Consider the following 18720-nt stretch of genomic DNA (forward strand, 5'->3'; position numbering starts at 1 on the left):
TTGAAACACCTTATGTAAACTAATAATTGAGCATTCTCATTTTCAAATCAGAAATTTCATTATGACTATTGAAAAGTATTTTGAAGGTGATAAGGCAACAACGATTTGTTGATACATCATTAGCCATTTCTTTAATTCTTCTCATAACTGTATTTTGTAAAAGGGCAATATTTGGTATTTATTGCTTCATACATGAGTCTCTTGTGTTTTCAGCAAAAATTGATGGGCATTCTTTTACCATTTTACTATCTGAAAAACATTTTTTCTTTTGTACGAGAAGTGAAATTTAGAATGAAACAAGATGTATTTTAATGAACAATTTTCTGTATTTTGACAATGTATTTTGATGAACAAAGTTTGTTAAGATGCCAATTGGGCATTTTTATTTTACATATAAAATTTGTTCTCAGAGCAGATTTATAAGAATATTTAATGCTGAATTCATTGTGCAATGTTTAGAAATGTCTTTGCAGATTATATTTTTTCCATCAATAGTTTTCAAACAGATCACAAGTTTTATAGATTGAGTTTGGATAAACAAAAGTTGCTTTTCCCATTCAACTTTAAAAATGCATCAAATTACCTCATTTTTACATTTTCCTTAATGTGATGATGAAATTCTTTTACTCATTGCTAATTTATAGTGCAAACAGCAATTTAAACTTAAATAATATAATATTAAAATAGCATTAAAGAAAAAAAAATTAAAATTTTAGAAATAGCAAAAAAATATCCACTTCCGTCCAGCTAAAACTGAAACTTATACTAAATTTAAAAAATGTAAAGAATCGTTATATCGATCATTAAGTTTCATGTTACAACATTTGATAACAGTTTCATGTTACAACATTTGATAACAGTTTCATGTTACAACATTTGATAACAGTTTCATGTTACAACATTTGATAACAGTTTCATGTTACAACATTTGATAACAGTTTCATGTTACAACATTTGATAACAGTTTCATGTTACAACATTTGATAACAGTTTCATGTTACAACATTTGATAACAGTTTCATGTTACAACATTTGATAACAGTTTCATGTTACAACATTTGATAACAGTTTCATGTTACAACATTTGATAACAGTTTCATGTTACAACATTTGATAACAGTTTCATGTTACAACATTTGATAACAGTTTCATGTTACAACATTTGATAACAGTTTCATGTTACAACATTTGATAACAGTTTCATGTTACAACATTTGATAACAGTTTCATGTTACTGGATTATATTTCAAACAAACAAAAAGATTCAGTTATGTTTATGTTCATTATCATTACTTTACTGCTTTTATCAACAAAAGCTTTCAACAAGCAAAAGACAATATTTATTCTTTGTTCCTCTAATCCAATTTTATCAAACATAACTGATGAAAAGTCATCAACCAACAGAGCAAGGGAAGAAGGATGTTTAATAATTTCTATTCCCATTTTTGTTTTATCTTTTATATCTACTTTTGATTTGTTTTCAGTATTGTACCAAGTTGAAATTAGAATTTTAAAGGTTAGAACTGTTTTTGCAATACTTGCTTTTCTACAAATGACAAATCATCATCCAACAGAGCAAGAGTAATCATTGTTGAATCTAAATAACAATTATGTTTGTATAGAGATTTTAAAACTGCACCAACAACAGTTTAGCACAAAGGTTTATTGGTATTGGTCCATTCGGTGTATTGCTTTTGTATTATGAAAATAATAGTAGTAATAGCTCTAATAGTATCATTAGCCTGTAAATATCATTGGCATAAAAACAAGCTGTAAATTCACTTATTAGCATGATTTCTGTTTTAAGTTTATTTTTTGATTTACAAACTTAAGTTGGTCCAAAAGAAGTTGTAGCTTTAGGTACTACATTTCTTTTGATATGAACATATCACAATGAACTGCTACAGGTTTTCTCAGTTTTACTGAAGATGGAGAAAGGTATCTTGCAACAAGTCCTGCAAGCTCCTTTCCATTATTTCTGATAATATCTTTTTTTTCTTTTAATTTTGCAATCTATTCTTGACATAAATTCAAAGACTCTGGAGAAGATTTCTCAAACAAGTTTCCCTTTACTGCTTTCCAATCAAACTTTATCAGTTCTGTTTGATAAAGTTTATAGTTAAAACCAGGATTTAAAAAATTAAAAAAACAATTTTTTTTTTTAAATATAAGATTATCTGATCCTGTGGAATGTTCATCTGAAACTAAATTACAAAAATGAATCATTCTCAACTCACATACCTGATGCTTTCATGCAATAAGTAAAAGATAATTGTCCATATTGTTGGATATTCTGATTAAAGAACATTTCTTTAAACTATCGTTACTGAAAAAACATATTCTTCCTACTTTGGATTCAAGGTTGTAGTCTTTAAGAAGGCCCATTAAAGCATTGTACTGGTTTTCACCAGAAGATGTTGGTAAAAGAGGTACTCCAAGAATGTGTGTCACCACCAATATTTACAAGAACATCCAGTCTATAATTTTAATTGTTTTTCCTTTGTTTAGTTCAATTAATGTTTTGCTATCAAAATGCACTATGCGCAGATATGGAGATTCATTCATTATTTGTTGAACATCTTTTTTTGCTATCATGCATATATTATGATTAGCATGTTTCATTTTTCTAGCTGCTGTAGACTCGCTGCATTTAAAAGCATTCAGATCAACTCCTGATTGAGTTAAAACTGCACCAGTAACTTTGTGCAAAACACTTGGAGAAATATCACTGATTGTAAAAACACTTGGAGAAATATCACTGATTGTAAAAACACTTGGAGAAATATCACTGATTGTAAAAACACTTGGAGAAATATCACTTGTAGACATAAAACACTTGGAGAAATATCACTTGTAGACATAAAACACTTGGAGAAATGTCACTTGTAGACATAAAACACTTGGAAAAATATCACTTGTAGACATAAAACACTTGGAGAACTGATTGTAGACATAAAAACTACCATACCAGGAAAAATATCTATGGAAATTTCAGCAGTAACTTTTTGTTGAAAAAGTTTTCTTTTAAACCAATTACCAGAATCAAAGTCAGAATCACACAAGGTGTCCTCACTACACCTTTTCAAGATGTAATTGAGAACATGAAAGTTGTAATTAAGAAATCACAATAAGTAATTTAGAAAAAAAACATGTAATTTAGAAATCTTAATATGTAATTAAACAACAACAACAACAACAATATATTTCATGTTAGCAACATGTTACAATAAAACACAGGTCATTGCAAATGGTGATTCACTAATAAAGCGCAATGACCTAAATAAGATAAAAGGAAAAGAAAAAAAAGTAAATTTAAAAAAATAATATGAAATAAGTTGACCACATATCAAGAGTCAAGTATGTAAGTTAAAGTTGGATAAGTTAGCCACATAATAAAGTAGAGTTTTATTAATATTTATTTAGTACCAATAAAACAGACATTATATATTAAATATTAAACATTTACATTATATATTAAAAACATATAATAATTTTTTAGGTAGAAATGGTGGATTGACTTTAAGAGCTGATTCTTGAACCTAAGGATGGGATCTGATTTTAGAATCACAACATGTAATTAAGAAATTGCAATATGTAATTAGAAAACCAAAATTGTAATTAAGAAATTGTAATATATAAATGAGAATACATAATTTGTAACTGCGAGTTCACAGTATAAGTCCGAGTTCACAATAAAAGTTCAGCACAATATAAATATAAGAACTGCAAGTTCACAATATAAGTTCACAATATAAGACAATGGTCATTATAAAAGATCTTCTTGGATATGCATTTTAATAAATTAATAATTTTAAATTTGTGCATTTGTGTTGGTGCATTTGTATGCATCAACAATAATAAGGGAATTGAAAGATCGTTTTGTTATTTATCAATACACAATGAATAGAAAGTCTGTTATTAAATTGAATCCATGTCAGCATTCATTTCACCAAATTATTTTATATCTACTTCTGAAACAACCAGAACCAACTTGTTTAATTTGTCGGCATTGAAGTACATACAACCAAACAAGTTGAAGGAAAACATTACGTTTTATCTTACCGAATGACAGAAGAAGAGTTTCTGAATATGTTGAGCAAAATGACGATTGGGTGACTCTGGCGCAAACTTTAGGTGTCAAATATAAGACAGCATACAAGTGGGTCTGCAGCAGAAATTTCAATTTCATTGGTAGAGGTGGTTTTAAACCAAAAAAATTAACTGATGATCAAATCGAAGAAACACTAACATGGATTAAAAGTGACTGTCAATTGACATTGTTGGCCATCAAAACAAGGATATTAAGACAATTTAATATTAGCATCAGTACAACAACCATTAATTACTTCAAAGGCAGACTATTTTCATTTAAAAACAGTGTACAAGGAGCCTACTAAAATGAATAGTAATGAAAACTAACAAAAAAGAGCTGAATATGTTAGGAACATCAACAAGCACATCACGAATGGTCACCAGATAGTTTGGTTGGATGAAATAAATTTTACCCTTTTTGCAGCTATATCAACAACAAATGTTGTCATGATAGAAACTTGCAGAGGATCATTTAAAGCAGATTCTTATAACTAGATGTTGGCTATGTTTAACCATTGGGTTACATCTGGGAATTGTTTAGAGGATTTGGTCGTCGTAACAGACAATGCTTCATGTCACGCTTGTTTGGAAAGGGTGTTTGAAAATTCACCAGCTAAGATATTATGATTAGGACCCTACAACCCAATGTTAAACCCAGCGGAAACAATTTGGTTAAAAAAAAAAATTAATGTTAAAAATACGATTTGCATTCCACCTGTATTGTGGTGCAGGGATTATGGAACAACAAATGCAGTATTTAGAAAGAATTGTTTCTGTGGCAAAATGGAATGATTATACATGTGCTGTAAAACATACAACCACGCATTATGCAACAATTTTAAATATGGAAGACGTACAAATTTGTGTTTAACTGATTATTGCGATGATTTTTAATGGCGTTGTTCAAATTCCATTTAAATTTTATATTTTTTTGTAAATAAATTATTTGTGTTTTATTTATTATTCATCTGAAATCTTAATTGAATTTTTCACAAAGATAAAAGAAAGTTCTAATTGACACATAATAGGATTTTTCCAGTTACCCCTAAACCTCAAATGTTTTTTTCATGAGTTTTTTTAATTTATTGGTATTATATTATTATTTCCAGTCCTAAATTATAAAGTATATTAAGACTACAAAATTCAAAACACAAAGAACTTAGTATTGTTTACACTTTCCTTAATTACAACTACCATGTTCTCAATTACATCTTCCAAGTTCTTATTTACAACTTTCATTTTCTCAATTACACCTTACTTTTCTTAATTACAACTTTCAAGTTCTCATTTAAATCTTGAAAAGGTGTAGTATCTTTACTAATCTCAAAATTTAAAGTAACCTCTAATTTGTTATATGGTTGTTACACATCTTTTATTTGCTGCTACATTCTGTTGCCTAAAAAAGTCAAAAAAATTTATTATATATAAATTTATTTGTATGAGAGATTGTGAGTGAACTTTATTGTTTTGTTGAGCTATTTTTATTTTAAACCTTTTTCCAATATTCAAATTGTTCAACTGTTATTTTTAAAAAGTCTCTAAGAGCATTATTTGCGTGAAGACAATGATTTTGCAACCGCTAATTGTAATTAAGCTACCTTGTAATTAATTCATCATTTATAAAGAAATTCTCATTAAAAGTTTTTTTATTTTTCTTAAACTGATCAGTCAAAATCTGTCAAAAATTTTTTTGAATTCTTTAGTTACTATAACTTTTTGTCTTATATTATATATAACTTACGTATAACTTATATATAACTTATATATAACTTATGTATAACTTATGTATAACTTATCTATTACTTATGTATAACATATATATAACTTATGTATAACTTATGTATAACTTATGTATAACTGTATAAACTGTATAATTTGGTGTCTGCAGAAGCTTTTGAAAAATGATAGAAATTGTATACACTTTCAGTCATTTTTTATTTTTCCAGTAGAGAGCTAGATTATTGAATGGAGTAAGATGGATTGTTTGATTCATTATCTAATTGAATAAAGTTTTCAGTTACAGAAGAGCTATTTTTCAAATTAGTGTTATTTAGTTTCTTTTACTGCCCTTGAACATTTGATTTTTGGTATCTTTGTCTGGTGTGAAATAATTTAGTTTAAAGGTTGGATCTAAAACTGTAGAATTGTTCAAGGTTCATTTATACAAATATGACATCCATTTGATGAGTTATGTAGAAAACAAGTTATAGATTTTTTAAAGTTCATCCATTTTAATCTTTAAATCTTCTTAAGTATAGGTTAGGTACATGTCCATTGAAATTATAAATAAAACAAATTGAAATATTTTGATGCCCTATTTTTACTCATTTCTAGTCTAGCTGTCTCAAAATATTTTAAAACTAAGATAAGGTGAAAATGATTTTCTTAACGAAAAAAAACCGCTCTTCATTTTCTAGCTTTACCTACAAAACCATTCATTCTTTTTAACTGTTTGAAAAGCTTATGCTGACACTTTGATTGGTATATATATGTGTAAGACCAGCTTTAATATTTTTAATTACTTAAGTAATTAAAAATATCAAAAGCATTTAAAAAAAATTTAATGGGGCATTTTGAAATATTGGGCCTCAAAATTGAGTCCAATAATTTAGCTGTTTTATTTTATCAACTGGAAAAACAACAGTAACATATTTCAAAAATTTATCACTTCTTTAAGAAATTACTAAAAAATATTTGTGAATAAAAAAAATTAACTGTAATTTAACAAGTTAGTTAAAAATGTAGAGGATATTTCAAGGTATTGAATTCATAAGTTACTTTAAAATTTTTGTTATTTTAAACTGCTGTTAAATTTGAATACTGTGAAACTGTCAGGGACCAGAAGGCCTAAAATTTAAGCAAGCTAAATTTTAAAAACATTTTTTTTCTCTACCTAAAATTTGTTTTTCTGCTTATTTTTCTCAAATTTTTCTTTCAAATAATATCTATTTTTTTAACTACACTCAGACACTCTGGCTCCTTAAACTTCATGGTCTCTTGGAACATGACTAGTGGGTAATTCTACAATAAATCACCCAGTCCATTGAACCATGTGTTTTCCTTTTTGTTTCAATTTTTGACACATTCCTATTTATAAAAAAAAAACATTGCACAAAATAAGCTAAAAATATTGAGCAGTTGATGAAATATGGCAACTTTAATGTTGACCTGATTCCTAAATTGACCCAGTTTTCATTAAGATCTTATTATTGAACAATTCAGTTTTTACTAAGAAAATTTAAAATATTTTCTTAATAAGATAAAGAATAAAAAGGGCAAAAATATGAAAATAAATATTTATAATTTTGGTGTACTTAAAATGCTGAATTACAAAGAGAACATGCATAAAAGATAATAAAACAACTAGTTTATATGAATAATATTTCAAAACGCCTGATTCAATTTTTTTTTTTTGCCTTTAATTTTTTTAGTTACTAATAATCTTACATCACTAAAATGTTTATGTTATGAATAGAATATAGTTATTGTATGGTCATTTTAAACCTTCTTGTGTTGTCAACCTTTTTACAATACCACCGATACCATCTCATGGTGTCTCTGTGGACATGGCAAAAAAGTTCCATTTACTTTTAAAACTAAACTTACTTGCTATTTGGCATAGATTATAAAAGCTTATACACTTTTTGTACTGTCCTAAACTAGAATCAGTGAATAAATGTAATATAGACAAATTGAAAAATTTTGTTTTTAACGCGGGTAAGATAAATTGAAATATTTTGTACACATAAGTTACATGGTGTGTAATGTTGGCTGATATAAAACATTAATAAATATGTTTTAATACACCCTCATCATCATTATAGTAAATAACTAATATATGATTAAAACACTGTTGGGTGTTCCAGTGATTGCTCTGTATTTTATCTTGGACTACAAAAGCATAATTTTGTGCAAAGTTGCCATTACTTATTATGCTTGATTGATTAAGTTAAGTTATGTTAACCTAATCAATCAAGTTATTTTTTACTTCCAATACCAACCAACTTAGTGGTGCCACTGTGAGAAGTTCAACAACAGTTCTTGTGTAAGAACAGAGAATTTTTTCTTTTATCAAGAATAAAATTTCATCAAAGTTTTAAGCCTTCTTTTTCATGCTATTTGTTTCATAGCACATTTTTGAGGGAACATAGAGGTGACTTTCAATTTTTTTAATTATGCTATATCCCATTTAACTATTTTGCACAACTTTTTGCTTTCCTTCTTTTTGAATGAGATTGTAGCAGAGATATATTACAATTCTAGAGATCTTTGCTGATCTCTTATCTTTTTACTTTAAATGATGATATAACAAAATCCTAATAATCCGCTCCGCTCCGCTTTTGAAGGGTCTTATCATCTGGCAATTTTTTGTTTACAAAGTTTGCAGAGTTTCTTCCCACAAGCAATATTCAAGCTACTTTTAATTGTGACTTGTAACTCTTTTATTGTAAATACATCAAGATTATCTAAAAACAATTGAGTTTTTAAAATCATATCTGCACATTAGTATAAACTTTATTTTGTTATGTTTTAGAAATAAAAAAAATTTATAAATTATATTTAATAATAAAATATTTAAATTTTATAAAATATAAATAGCTGTAAATTTACAGCTTTTTACTAGTGGTTTTCTTTGTATGTATATTGAATAGATCACACCAAACTTTCTCCCATTTAGGATTTATTTTAAATATCTTTCACATAACATTGTTAAGTTTGATATCTATGTGCGGTAGTGGTGTAGTGGTAGAGCACTTGCTTCATAAGCAAGAAGTTCCGAGATTGATCCCCATCATATCCCTGAAAGTACCACGCTCAACTTGTTCCTCTGCGCAGCCATTTTTTTTTGTTAAGGTTCATGTTTCGGAGTTAAAGAATTAAGAGAGAGGGTTATAACCACAATTAAGTAACATCCTCATCAGCAGTGTTGTAAAAAATACTTTCAAAAAAGTATTTAAAATACAAATACGAATACTGGATCAAAAAAGTAATTGAAATACAAATACAAAATACACTCAAGTGAAGGTATTTAAAATGTAAAATACAAAATACTCAAAATAAAAGTTTAAAAATACAAATATGAATACTGGATCAAAAAAGTAATTGAAATACAAATACAAAATACACTCAAGTGAAGGTATTTAAAATGTAAAATACAAAATACTCAAAATAAAAGTTTAAAAATACAAAATACTTTTGGAAAGCGAAAAATAAAAAAAAAGGCTATAGAAAGTGCTTTAAGGCAACTAAAGTTTAAAATGACAATAAAATCTAATCTAAATATTTGTTGGCTAAATGCTAATGAAGATGTGTATAAACCATCTTCAAGATATTGTAAACACTCGATAGTGACTGCCGACTGACTAGTTTGTATGCAGCTTGTTTTTGGTGATTCGAATTCAAAAAAATCATCAGTTCCAGATGTCAAAGCTTCATCAGCATCTACAGAACTTTCAGCTAAACTGATTTTTTGTGCCTCTCCTATGAAGTCTTTTTTAACCCAGTTTTTCTTTTCCTCTAGAACCCATTGCAGTTTCAAATGAGGATGAGATGCAGCTGCAATTGCATAGATTCTGGATGAACTATCGTATGCAAACAAATGTGGGAAACGCTGATCTATGTTTGAAATCAATCCTTCAATTAAACTTCCACTGTGGATAACTTTTGGAATAAGAACTACAAGTTTCTTTCGAAGTTACTGAACCGTTGGCATCAGGAATCCCAGAAAACAATTATTTTCTCCTTGCAGTTTGTCCAGAGCATCAGCAATAGGTTTCATATATTGCTTGTATTCTTCCAATACCTCTAACTCCACTAGTTTGAAATGACGCAATTTCAATGCATCCATGATTTGGGGGAGCTTTTCTTTTACCCCTGGCTCCAAAAGTCGACATATGGCATCATAAGTTGAATTCCATCAAGTCTCCCCTGGTGTCCTCAATGAAACTTTAGTTATATTCTCCACAGCATCCAATGCTTTTGTGCTTTGGCTGACACATGAGCACAGTTTTAAGCAATTAGCCATTGCTTCCCTGTACTGTTGTTTATATAAACCTCGTCCATTTTTTATCAATTTTGGAATGTCACTTGTGGCAAGCAGGTTCAGAGTATGACTAGCACATCTCATGTGCTTTGGTAAATATTTGTTGTTACTTGTTTGTTCTTGCTCATTTGTCAGAATGGTGCCAACATCAACCATCTCCACATGTATCTTCTTCATCTGATAAACTTTGTGGTTCTGATTCTACTGATATCACATTTTCACTATTAACAAAATCGCTATCATCTTGGCATTTATTAAATGCTTTGACAAAATTTGAACCATTGTCAGTCACAGTGAAAGCTATATTAAAAAGTTGCTCTGCAGTTGCGTCAAACATATGACTTCCTTTAAAACGTTTCCAGGCAAGCGCAACAGATATTCAAGATAAATCTACTCTGATCCAGTGAGCCGTAACTCCCATATAGCTCCTTTTTAAACAGCTCCATATGTCTGCTATAGTACATATAGAAACAGACTTCTGAATATGATCTCTAATTGTTTTTAATATAATTTCAAATTTACTGTCTAGTTTTTTTCTAAGAGTTGGACAAGACATAACTGTGAATGAGGGAGAAAGACCGGTGACTAAATCTTTGAACGATTGTTTTTCAACTGTTATTAGTGATTGAAATTCACTTATAATGTAGTTGATAATTAAATCATTTACTTTTTCTTGTGGAAGAACTTCAGACCTTACTGTTGATTGTTTTTTATTTGTGGTTAAACTTAATGATAGTTGACCACCAATTCTACTACAAAATGTCTTTGCAGGGACACCTTTCTTGGACAAACCAGTATCATTCGGACCTCTTTTTCTTACATTTATAGACATTTCTTTCTTGTATGCATTGTAGCTGCTTACTGAGCTAGGATGAACAGCCTAAAAAAAAGATTAAAAAATCAAATGAAATAAATTATTTTTACTAGTGTTACTGCAGTTACAGATCGTGACCTTAGAATAATAGAGTTCTATCTCCATTTTGTAATTTTGTGAGAATTTAACGATCGATTTTTAATGATTTGACTTTTTTACAGCTGTTATTATTTATAATGATAAAATATGTTTTTATGTTTTAAAATGATTCTCATAATTTTTAAAATTATTTATTTTTAGTATTAATTGTTAATTTGAATTTCATTAAATAAAGTTGAAAATAACAAAAACAAATAATTTTAGGAAGTATATAAATAAAAATATAAAGATTAATATGTTAAAGTTAATAAATACCAGAATATTATAATAATGAATCGAAAGCCAAATTCAATCAACAGTAAAAATAGGAGATAGAACTCTATCATTTTTACGTCACAATATGCTATTTGTTTGTGTACTAATCTATATTACTTAATAAAGAATAAATGCGTGCTTTAAGCAATCAATTTAAAAAAATAAATTTTTAATTTTCTAATTTAACAATATCGATTTTTAATCTTAATAATTCAAGAAAATATAACAAATTTTCTTCAATTCTTTCAAAATTACAAAAGGGAGACAAAATCTTATTATTCTAACATCACAATATATTACTCAATAATCACTTCTTTTTTTTTTCATGTTTTTAAAAGATAAAAAGTTGCTTATAACATGTAATAATTTTTCCCTTTCATGTATATATAAAAGGTAAAAATTATTTTTATAATAGAAATTACACAAAAGTAATAAGAAGAATAAGATATTGCAATTGCACAAAATAAAAAATGTTAAATTAACAAAAGAAAGGAAATAAAACATTTTATCCATGTCTTTTTTTTACTTACTTGCATTTGAAATATAATTAAATAGTTAATAATGTTAACTTACTTTATATATATATTTCATTGATTTAGTATAATAAATTTAACTTATTATACTAAATCAATGAAAATTAGATATTTTGCTTTAATTTTTCAATGATTTCTGTTGCTATATAACATATAACAATGTTATATAACTTATTCTTATTAGCCTATTCATAAAAAATGTTCAATTGTAGTATTAAAATAATTATGTAAAGTACATCTGTTATGTTAATTTAAATATTTTAGCATTTAATCTAGTACAGCAATATTAATAGTGGTAATAATAATTACAACAATAGTAGATATACAAGTAACTACCTTTAGATGCTTTAGACACAGGTTTGACGTTGTTTGACACAGGTTTTAGACACAGGTTTTAGACACAGGTTTAGACACAGGTTAGACACAGGCTTTAGACACAGGTTTGACGTTGAAATAACTTTAGACACAGGTTTGAAGTTGAGTCAATTTGTGCTGATAAGAATTTTTTTGAACAGCTTTTACACCTAGCCAACACCTTTTTTTCATCAACAAATTTGGTTATTTCAAAATAACACCCATCTAGGATTGAAGGAAGACCTGGTGTTCTTGATTTTAAACTTATGATTCCAGGGTCAGATGGCTGAATCTCACTAGAATCTGAATTTGTATTATTATCTTCTGACTCTATTTTTTAAAATATATTATCAATAAAATCAAAAAATAAAATCAGCTAAAATCAGCCTAAAATCTGACTGTTCGTAAGTGCTCCAAAAACGCTTATTCGTCTAATTTTTTTCCTCGAACATCAGTTCTTTGGAACTCGCTTTCCTGATTCATATAATTTAAATCTTTTAAGTCCTCTGTCAATCATTATTTTGCTCTACAATCTTCATCTTTCCTCTTTCAGTAACTTCCAACTTTAATTAGTGGCTGCTTGCAGCCTTGTTGGAAGCAAAGATGTTTAAAAAAAAAAAATGTATTAATTATACTCACAGTTTTTCCTTTCATAAGCCCAAATGAACAAACATGTAATACAGCAGCATCTTGATTCAGCATATTAAAACTTTCCATAACTATGGCTAACCCAAAAAAATTTTAAAAAATTAGTTAGAGTCATAAATATAATCATACATAGTGTGACCATTGTATAAGTTTTTACATATGAGAGCGCAACCAAAAATAAAATTTTTAATTGTACTGACTAAGTAAAACATTATAAATGGTCACCCAAATCATATATATTATTAAAATACTATTCATATCTCATAACCTAAATATCATAAAGCCTATAACAATCATAGTAATAACATTATTACTGAATTTTCAATAATTTATTGAAAATTTGAAATTTTTATAAAAACATGATTAAAATTTTTAAATACCATAAATGAAATAAGTTGAAAATCAGTTTCAATATTAAAAGAATAGTTTCAGTAAAAAAGACTATATGATGTATATAATATGTAATAAATCTGTAAAACCAAAATGAAGACCAAATTTTTTGATCTTAGGAAATGCTTGGTTAATATTAACAGTTAACTAACTTAAGAGGTGCAGAATAACATATGTATGTCATAAATGATATTTAACACAAAAATAACAACAATTTATTAATAACACAGGCTAATAATAATAAATAACAATGTAAAAGCTTTTTAAACCAACTCTATTTAAAACAATTGTTTATTTTTGTAATTTAAAACAAGTGTTTACATTTGTAAACACTTTGTTGTCATACAAACAAATCATACTTTACGCAGCTTTGAGTGCTGAAACCATATATAACCAAAATTTTTATAATTTTTTTTTAATTGCCCAGAATTTTTATACAATATGAAATTATATATTTTGAAATGAGAAAAACTTGACACATAAAAGTTATAGCTTGTTAAGTTGCAATTTTTATATTAGTTAATATTATATTACGATAATACGCAAGTTTTAGATATGATTTAATAAATCTTCTTCTGTGCAAACTATCTTTTATTATGTATCTTTTATTACTTTTGATATTTTCCAATACACGTTATTATTTCTCAATTTAATTTATGTTGTGATGAAACCACTCCCCTTAACTTTCTCATACATTACTTAAGTTTTTAGATTGTTTTAACAAATTGTTTAATCAAGCCCAACTTAATATGTAGTGGTAATAAAAGTATATTGTATAGATCTACTAAAATATTATACAATAGGTACTTTTTTTGCCTGGTGTCAATAAATTTCTTATGAGCTATTATTTTTTGGACTAATTCTGATCTTATGTTCTGCTATTCTCTCTCATACAAAAAGCACTAAAAATTTGTAAATTCTTTTGGTTAACTTGGTTACTATTTTAAAATCTCTACATAGCACCTAATTGTGAACTGTATACTAAATTTTAAAATCTAGTTAAGATTTAAGATCATAAGTTTACTTTATATAAACTGATGTGCAATAGACAATTAATCATAAGTATTTTGATTGTGTAACAGAACACCTTAAAAACTAGTTTTTGATAAGTTTCCAATTTTTTGATAAGTCATATTTTTCTCTCTTATATTCAACAAAAAGGGTTTAGAGAGATTCAAAAAATTAATACTTTAATTTTGTTAAATCAAATTTTTACAAAGACGATTAAATAAAATTAAAGTATTAATGAGAAACACATAAACTAAAAACTGCAAAGCAAGGTTATATTAACTGAAAGAAAACAAACAACTGCGCCATTTATCAAGGAAACCAACCTAATATTAAACAATTTTATTGCTAACCTGAAAAACTTAAAATTTATTGTCACCATTTTAACATTAGAACTTATTGGTTAACTAATAATTTAATAGACTTACAGATTGAAAAAATATTTTTCTTTTATTTTGAGCAATATTTTTTTCAGATTAAAATATGAGAAATTAGTGAATAACATCATTTTCATCACTATTTCTGGAATCAGCACATTATACAAGAAAAATTAGGCAAAACTGTTAAAGCTTTTTTTCATTGATAATCTATTTAATGTATTTAAAGATAAATTGATAATAGTTGTCAAATTTAATAACTATCATCAATTAACATTACAAGTAATATCAATTTTCACATCCATTGAAAGTGTGAAATTCACAACATTGAAAAAAGTGCAAAATTTTAATATATTTAACAAAAACAACATTAGCTTGACTATGATTCTATTTGCACCAACTACATGTTTAATCTGATTTCGTTTTTGTCTAATTTGATATCTTAAAAAAGCAAGAACTCAGCAAGTAGTTTCTTTTTTTCTACCTTCTAAATATATCAATGAAAATAATCTTAACAGTGCAATAAATTTTTTAACACGATTATATTCAATTATTATTATAATATATTTTTAATACAATTTTTATCACAAATAATTTAAACATAAATTTAGCTTTCCAAGAAAATAAAAACATGTTTTGTTTATAACAAAAAACTTCAAACAAAGCTTTTGTTTGAAGTTGGAGTGCGGCGCCAAATGTCTACAGTTGGTAAATTTCGCAAACAATACTTTTTTTTTTTTCTTTTTTGTGGTATCATCGTTTCCAAAACGATTTTTTATTCAAAACTATGGTTGCTGCTTTAGGTGGTGTTGTAAACCATAATAAAATAGTAAAACCATAATAATAGTATTGTTGTAAACCATAATTAAAAAAGTCTTTCATGTTTATTTTGGCTTTTATCAAATATAAGAAAAAGGCTATACAAGAACTACAAACATCTATCGTATATAAATAGCGTAACTAATAACCGTATGTATTATATATAAATAGCGTGTATGTATTATATTATATATAAATATTATATATAAATATTATATATTATATAAATGTATTATATTATATATAAATAGATTATATATAAATAGCGTTACTAATAACTGTAATATTCAGAAGACGGGAAGTGACGTCATTAATATTATATTGCATTATTACTTAAATTATAACAGGTGGTTTAAGGCTCATCGGAGAGATAGATAAATTTTTTAATCAAGAAAAAGTATTGTGTCGGTTATTACGTTAAAAACATTGAATTTTTTAGGTACTTGATGTAGCTACTAGAAAAAAATTAAGTAAAATAAAGATACACTTGGATCAGTGACCTTCCTATTTTGATTAAAACAAATTTCTTTATGTTTGTTGATCCTAATACTGGAGCAATAATAAATCACGTTGAGTCTTTTTGTTGTGAGATGAAACGAGCGGTAAAGTATGTTTTTGATCACAGGGTGATTTAAAACGATTTTTTAAAGCAAACTTCGCAGTATTAAAGAATAAGTATGCAATAAGATGTTGAAATGCTTGCTGTGGTTAACATTCTCTCAGAATTAGATTTTTAGCAACAAATACCGATTTCAGTTCTCTCGTTTTTTTGCTGACTAGTTAACCCTTATAATAGAAAGGTTCTTTAGTAAAATGCCATTAGTTATAAGTTGCTAGTGTTTTTTGTTGCTCGTGTTTCATTAAAATATTTAGTAACATTTGCAATATAATATTAACTTGTTGCATGAACAAATATAAAAAAAAAATTTTCAGAGATGTATTATCATCTTTTTAAAACTTTCACTCTCAAGTCCTAAATCCAATCCTTAAATTACAAAGGTAGGGGGTGGGAATAATTTTTTTATGTTACAATATAAGTATTTTTTATAAAAAATTTCAGTTTATAAATCTAGACTAATATTTTTTCACAAATTTGATAACATTTGTAAAATAAACAGTAATTTTTTTTTAATTTATTAAAAACACTAAATCTCAGAACTTTAACACCATTTAAGTTGAGTCTTTGTAACTGAACTTCAAAATTTTAACTCTGTCCCAAAATGTCACAAATTTTGAAAGTTTTTTCTTTTTTCGTCCTAAAATTTAAAAAGACTTTTTTGAATAAATGTTAATTTTAAACAATAATAGATTTATAGTAATGTTTTTTATGTGTGTACTTAGAAATGTGTGTATTAGAACGTTATCTGTAATTATCTATCCTCTATATCTATTGAATATATAATTATCAATAATTGTCAGTTTTATTGTTGTTTCTATGTCAGTCTATAAAATACAAAAAGTTGTAAAATTTCTTAGATTATTTTGTTAAATTATAGTTCAACTGTTTATTTATATTTATAAGATATCTAAGAGAAAAACAAAATATAATGAACTGTGTGAATCTGAGTTTAACTGATAGTTGAGTTTAATCACCAGGACAAAATAAGATATATACTAAAAAAAGATAAAATACTTGAATTAAAAGCTTCAAAGATTAGTTACACTGTTGAGAAAGAAATTTTAAAAGTTAAAATCATTTATAATTTAGACTATCGAGTCTAACTATTCTTTTGCCTCAACCAATGGAGATAGTAAAATGTTTTGGCAATTTTTGACATAAAATGTCAAAAATTGCTAAAAAGGATACAGACAAAGTGAAACAAAGTCTAAATACACCGTTTATAACGGCATCTTTCCATATTAAAAACATTGTTATCGGAAAACTTAAACGATACTATTTTTACATTTAAATTTGATGAATGTACAACTCAACAAATTAATAAACAGTATGATGTTTATATATAATATTGATGTAAAAAGCACAAGTGCATTAAAATTGCATACTGTGAAACTGTCATGGTAGACCGTTATACAGCTGAAAAGTCGTTATAACATTTCCTAGAGCTTGTAGAGAAAGTTAACAAACTTGACATAAAGTTTATGCTCCATATTGATATGGATGGTCCTAATGTTAATATTAAGTTTGAAAAGCTTTTAAAGTCGTCATAGAAAATGAAAAGTTTAAATACAAACATTATATCAATAGGCACATGCCCCTTGCATATAGCTCATAAATTATTTAGAGCAGGAGTTAATGTTTTAAACATTGACTCATTTGCAACTAATGTTAACTTTTTCTTTAAACATTCGGCTGTAAGGAGATCGGACAAATAGAAGATCTAACAGAAATTATTTCACACTTTATTCAAAGACATTCTTTTACAAGATGGGTGACACTCAGAAGAATATGTTCTTAGATTTTAGAACAGCACAAAAATCTTTGTGAATACTTTATAAAATTTCTTCCTACAACTACATCTTTTAAATCAAATTTCTTTTATTATTTCTTTTATTACTTTCATAGCAAATGAATTTGAAATATTTTTAAAAACATTTCAATCAATTAAACTAAGAATTCACCTGATCTACTCTGAGTGCGTGTGTGTGCGCGTGTGCGCGCGCGCGTATATATATATATATATATATATATATATATAAATATATATATATATATATATATATATATATATATATATATATATATATATATATATATATATATATATATATATATATATAAACGTTGGTAATTAAAAATTGAAAGAACTTGTAAAATAGCACAACAGTGCAGTGTTCAATAACCAACAGTCGAGATACTGTATCAATTTTTTTGTCAAATATAATGCATAAAATTAAATACATATATATTTAGAAATATTTGCTTTTTGCTAGATACTTTTTAACCAACAATGTTATTCACTGTTTTAGTATAAGCACAAATTGAGGTATTTGAAAACCGAACTCCTTTTTTTATTTTTTATATTTTCCGCTACTAACGGGTGATAACTATTTACTAACGGGTGATAACTATTTACTAACGGGTGATAACTATTTACTAACGGGTGATAACTATTTACTAACGGGTGATAACTAAAAAATGAGAATTCTGACCCTCTGCAATCAAATCGCATAAGTCAAAAAAAAGAAAAATACTTCTATGCGAAACTATACTCTCTCTATTTACAAACTTATAATATGTTTTGTTTTGCATCAGTTAATTCAGTTGTG

The 18720-nt window shown here is 26.7% G+C and overlaps 1 protein-coding gene across 1 annotated transcript in view; it reads right to left on the bottom strand.

The window, feature by feature from the left end:
- LOC100208084 (uncharacterized) overlaps window positions 1–13039 on the bottom strand; it is a 29977-nt gene extending 16938 nt beyond the window's left edge. Inside the window, exon 1 of the mRNA XM_065803117.1 lies at window positions 12890–13039. Coding sequence (XP_065659189.1) covers window positions 12890–12967 — 78 coding nt within the window. The 5' untranslated portion in view covers window positions 12968–13039. The remainder of the gene's footprint in view (window positions 1–12889) is intronic.
- Between the last annotated feature and the right edge of the window lie 5681 nt (window positions 13040–18720).

Source organism: Hydra vulgaris, chromosome 08 (genome assembly GCF_038396675.1).
Source record: "Hydra vulgaris chromosome 08, alternate assembly HydraT2T_AEP".
NCBI lineage: Eukaryota > Metazoa > Cnidaria > Hydrozoa > Anthoathecata > Hydridae > Hydra > Hydra vulgaris.